The 6000-nt window shown below is 38.0% G+C and overlaps 1 protein-coding gene across 1 annotated transcript in view; it reads left to right on the top strand.

The window, feature by feature from the left end:
• Nucleotides 1-578: 578 nt before the first annotated feature.
• Nucleotides 579-6000, top strand: part of LOC129767985 (uncharacterized) — a 53075-nt gene continuing 47653 nt past the window's right edge. The window contains exon 1 of the mRNA XM_055769328.1: nt 579-1654. Coding sequence (XP_055625303.1) covers nt 1616-1654 — 39 coding nt within the window. The 5' untranslated portion in view covers nt 579-1615. The remainder of the gene's footprint in view (nt 1655-6000) is intronic.

The following is a 6000-nucleotide window of genomic DNA, read 5'->3' as shown; positions in this document are numbered from 1 at the left end:
ATGATCAGCTACACCGCAAACATTTTGAAAATGTCAATCATATTGGAGATAATTATTTTTCTTGCAAATTGTTCATGGATATTTTTTTTCTTAATATTATGAGCTTATTGTTTTGATTTGACATAGAACTAGATCGGACAAATCTAGGTGTAGAAAATCAAGACAGAGTGCATAATATACTTATTCATAAATATTGTGTGTTAGTACCTATTAGAGTGTTTTTCATATTAATCAATATCATAATTTCCCAAAGCACATACTATATGACGATAGGTTTTATTTTGCTCAACATATATAGCGATAAATCCGACCCGTCCGGTACGAAACCACAACACCCACACCCACTTCGTCTAGCCATAAGAATGATCCTGCGGGGCCAGTTCGCGCCTCCATTCTCACAATAACAACAAAATACAAGCAATTCTAGAGGCGCCCTCTCGCGTTTTCGATCGGTCGGTTCCGATTCCGAGTAGCCGAGAACTTGAGAACACGCAGTGCGGTGAGTATAGGTTCGAGAAGCGCAAAGAGTATAGAAAAATATGTATATCGTGCCAATTTAATTTCTGTTTCACATAGCATTTGTCAGTGCACAGCCGTCCGTGTCATAGAATAGATGCTTCGGGTCCTAGCGTATTTGAGAACCGCGCGCTCTTTGCTCTCCTCCTTCCCACAAACATCGTGGGACTGATTTTTGAAATAGTGCGCGACACAATCGATCGAGCACCTCAACAACGACCAAGGACACACTTCTTAAGCACCGTCAGATTCCCGGGAACATACCGACCAAGGGAAAGGCGCACGTTTTGCATCTACCGAAAACAGCAGATTTCCTCATCGAGTACGAGAGCGAACCAAAAAAAAAGTGGAGCGCGTATCCAAAAGGGTGGTCAGAGTGAAGACAATGAAAATCTTGAACTAGTTACCACCTCAAAGTGAGTCTCGATCAACTGAAACAGAAGGAAAAAAAATCAAACAAATTGTTGAGTTAGTGTTTTTGGTGGCATCGTGGAGAGGAAACCTTTTTTTTTTCAAAGTCACGCGAAGCAAACCGAAAGAGTGAACACAATTTACCAACCCAATTCTGCAATCGAAACCGCGGCTCAAGTGCGGCTACGCTACCGTTGGAGTAAAAGAGGACAGTGGGAAAACATTTTGTCCAAAATGGCTCAAATTTCATCTTTTACCGAAGAGCAGATTGTCGCCCGCGAGCAGTGTGGTTTAAATTCGTTCGATTCCGAAATGCAGATTTGAGGGAAAGAAAGTGCTTTGAGGACGTTGACTGTGCACCCGGCAACGAGCAACGACAGAAGGCTCTGATAGGTTTCCGCGACCGGATAGTGCTATGCTTGAAAGTTAATACCATTCTTTCCGATACTTCGTGACTGGAAGAAGTGTCTGTACAAAGAAGAAGAGGACTGTACAAAATTATTTGAGCTAAGAGAAGGGTTGATTCTCAAAAGACGACAACGGAGAGAGGAAAGGGGAAAGTGTGTTGATCCGCAGGCAAGAGGCGTTCATAGCTTGTGCTGGCGGTCATCGAACGATCGACGAGAACCTGAGGAAAATTGTTTATTTTGTAGCTGACATATACAAAATCATTTCACATTTTAGTAGGATGGAACAAATTGTAAATTTGATTGTTTGCTTTTTAATGGTAAGTTGAATCATCTTATTTTTGTTCCTTATAAATTTATCCACGGCACTTTGGAATGCTTCCACAATTACTATTATTATTGTTTTTCTTTGTTGGCAAAGTGCTGGCAAATGCCAAGTGTTGGAAATAATCGATCGATTGGTAATGTGTTCTTCACGGGCTCAAGTTCCATTTCAGGTACCAGGCTGTAGGGTTGCTATGCTGGTAACGCTACACGATAGGGGCTTTCGCCGTTTATATGATTATTTTGAAGATGTTATAAAAATTAATCCCGACTTAATTAGAAGATCACCAAACAATTTAATTGTCCTGTGAAGTGAGGTTGTTAAAATATATCTGCTTTTGATTGTACAAATTTGGGTTCATTCCCGAAACATGGATTTATGATTTATTACCTTTTGTTGGCTACATTTATAGCGTCGCTTATATAGAACACCGGAATTCTGAAGCCACGTTTCGTTATTGCTAATTTGCCTTTTTTTGGTACGCCTACGAGCCTATTCAATCCGGTTTTTTGACATTCCGAATATGTTTCGTCAAACTCGCGTATGACTCGATACTTTTGCGTTATACTTCCGCCTCAGTGAGAGAGATTGGGGTGACATAATAACAGTTAATTGGAATGCAAATTCCTGTGAGGTACTATAAGTTTTTAAACTCTTATTTCATTATATAATATTGATGCGTTTGCAGATAACAGTAGTTTTGATGATTTTTTTTTGTGTTGTTCGAAGCTATTTTCGATGAAAATGGGCACATAATTCTGATCAGAAAAAATGACACAAAATTGGATTTTTCAAAACTTTCAGATCGCTTTGTCCCACAATCTTTCGAAGATTTTCGCGCAGTTTGGAAATTTCATCCTCCTAGAACTTGTTTCGTTTCTAGTCAAAAACAGATCCATCGTGCTTTCATGTGCTGTCCAATAAGTCGAAATGAGAATTTTGCAGGAACCTGACCAGGCGAGAATCTAAAGGAGAAATCAAGTATGCGGGAGTTGTCCCAACCAACTTTGAGAAATTTCAACTGTCGCGGTAGCGGGTAAATTTCAAATATTTCTAAATATATTTAAGTGAATGTTGTTGATGTGCTTTCTTTCTCGTTTAGCTGGAGTCTTACACGTGGATTTCGGATCCTTTCTGGGAAAACAATTTTTCCATTGATCATTTTAAAACATTTCTTCAGTTGAGGCTTAGATGGCTTCATAACGTTGATGTTTTAGGAATTCTTTTAACTGCTCTCACGTTTTAGGTGGTAGCTGGCGTACGACTTCATGGGAACTCAACGGTACGATTCCACATTTTTTGAACTGTAACTGAAGACTTATGGTTTCAAACTAAAAAATAATGTACATTTTAAATGTCACAATAAATTATTATCTGCGTAAACAGGTTCTATAAGTGATCTGCCTCAAACACCATACATAGCGGTAGCACTTTTTCAGTTGCATTGCCGCAAAACATAAATGGAGTGAAAGACTTACTGTAGTTCCTCTCGTTTTCGAAATATTTAAATCCACACTTGCATATGACAGATTTGTCTCGCCGTGATATAAAATCGTGAAAGTAGGAAATGAATCGAGAGATTTCTCCAAGTTGGCCATATATTCTTCAATATCTTGACGTGTTACCCTTATTTAGTTAAGCAATATTTTTTGAGCAAAACGTTTGCTCAGTTCATTGTGTTCCAAAAGGAACCGTTGCACCCAGTCGGGAGACGACTCGGTTGTGGGCTGTCCATGTACCTTGTCCAAGGGGGGGTCTCTCTAAAGGAACCGACTATCTTCGGGAAGTAGTCAGGATTTATCTAACAAAGCAGGAGTGAAATTCTCCACTTCTTGTAAATAATAAACTTCCACGAGTTTTTTTTTATCCATATTCATGTCTTCATACAAGCGGAACTGGTGATCAGGTAGACCTTTTGGCATCGAACGGCGCGAGTAATAAAAACACCGCCGCAGTGGATCCAGGAAGATTTTATATGGTTTACCAATGTGAGGCCCAGCGTTGTTATGTTGGAGAACTACTTGCCCATATTTTTGACGTTCAGTGCTCAGTTGAAGTGCTCGGCTCAAACGTAACATTTGAATTCGATATAGTTCATTAGTGACGGTTTCGTCCGGTTGTAACAGCTCATAATCAATAACACCGTCCTGGTCTCATGTGGTATATAGCTTAACTTTTGAAACGTGAATATTTGACCAAGCCAACGGCGTAGAAGCATGGCCGGGCAGTACTCAAGACATTCTTTCATTTGGGTTATCGCCCGTCGCGATGCAATGAAAATAATCTTGGTAACAAAGGGCCTGGCCGGGTAAGGGAGTAAAAAGTGCCCCCAAACCAAATCACTAGCTGTATGGTAAATATTGTAAAGGATATTAAATAAGAAATTTTACTGGTTTATTTGAACCCCTATGTGGTTTGACGTAGGATCTATAGTGAAAAACGTACTTTTTCGATTATTTCACGCCATCCTCAAAAGATCCGAGATAGAAATTTGAAAAAAATACTGAAAAAAAATCACACATATCTAGAAAAGCCGTAGAAACACATTTAAATATGAATTAGAGTAGTACTGAATCTCTAAATCTCAAAAAAAAAAATTCAAAATTTCAATATTTTTTTTGGTACTAAAATTTTTGATGAAATTTTTTTTTGATAATTTTTCTTGATATACTGTAGTAGGATGCACATTCAGTATTTTTTTCAAATTTTTATCTCGGATCTTTTGAGGATGGATACGTTTTTCTCTATAGATCCTACGTCAAACCACATAGGGGTTCAAATAAACCAGTAAAATTTCTTATTTAATATCCTTTACAATCTTTACCATACAGCTAGTGATTTGGTTTGGGGGCACTTTTTACTCCCTTACCCGGCCAGGCCCTTTCTTTCAAAGAAGATGGAAAAAAATAATGTAGGAACTATGCATCTCTCTTATTTCGAGTTCACCGAATACTAAATTAAAATTTATGCTGTATTTATTGTATATGGATATCTCACTCGCTGGGATAGCGTAGCGTTGGTATGTAGGGGTTTTTGAGGCCGAGGAAGGTTTTCATGATAGTTTGAGACCCATCCCCCCTCTCTAAGTGGGGCTGTCATACAAATGAAACACAAATTTCTGCATTACTCGAGAATTAATCAAGCAAATGAAACCAAATTAGGCATATGGAGTTTTAAGGGTGCAATAAATGTTTCTATGGTGGTTAGACACTCCACCCCCCCCCCCCTCTCTAAAGGGGGGGGGGTGTCTACCATACAAATGAAACACCAATTTCTGCATTGAGCTAATCAAGCAAACGAAACCAAATTTGGCATGTGGAGGTTTTAGGGTGCAACAAATGATTCTATGGTGGTTAGATACTCTTCCCCCCTCCTTTAGTGGGGTGGGGGGTCTGCCATATAAATAAAACATAAATTTCTGCATTACTCGAGAAATAATCAAGCAAACGAAACCAAATTGGGTATATGGAGTTTTTGGGCGCAATAAATGTTTTCACGGTGGTTAGACACTCCACCCCCTTCTCTAAAGGGTGGCTGCCAAACAAATCAAACACAAATTTCTGCATAACTCGAAAAATAATCAAGCAAATGGAGCCAAATTTGGCATGTGAAGATTTAAGAGGCACGAAACGTTTCTATGGCGAATAAACACTCCTCCCCCTCTCTAAGGGTAGAAGAGGGGAGGGGTCTATTTTTATTATATCAAATTTTCTGTATCAAACATTAATTACATTTAAAGGAGAAACAAGTTATTTGCAAGTGGTTGAAAAATCTTCGAGAATTGTGTCTAAAAATAATCTGATATAGTAAAAAAGAATTTTGGTAGAAGTATTTGGATTTTTTTAGTAAAAGGTAAATTCAACGGGGTCGATTAGAATATCAATCAATGAACAGTTCTGCGATTGAACTCATGAACTTGCGCTTAGTAAGAAAACATTAACATTAATGTTTGAAGGTATTGATAACATAAAACAAATTTTGAGCGGGACGAAGTTTGCCGGGTCAGCTATTGTAATGAATTAATCTTTCAGGTACGCTATGGTGTCTTGGGCATATTCGTTCATATACCATGGATTCCCCTCATATGTTTCGTTAACGTTTCATTGCACGGTTAATCGCACAATGCTAGTCAATTAGTTAATTCGCTATCAGTTAAAGGTTAATTCTCTATCAGAAAAGCAGCTCCGAAGATAGTATAATATTGTTAGAATTTGATTCGATTTACATAAATAAATTTATGTCTTCTATTTTTTTGTTTTTAGACTATACTTTATACAAGTATTTTAAATTTCAATTTGTTAGACTCTCTTTTCATATTAATTTGAAATAGAAATCTGCATA

Source organism: Toxorhynchites rutilus, chromosome 1, assembly GCF_029784135.1.
Source record: "Toxorhynchites rutilus septentrionalis strain SRP chromosome 1, ASM2978413v1, whole genome shotgun sequence".
NCBI classification, from domain to species: Eukaryota; Metazoa; Arthropoda; class Insecta; order Diptera; family Culicidae; genus Toxorhynchites; species Toxorhynchites rutilus.
Note: the sequence above shows the minus strand (reverse complement) of the source record. Positions and strands in the feature narration are given on the sequence as shown.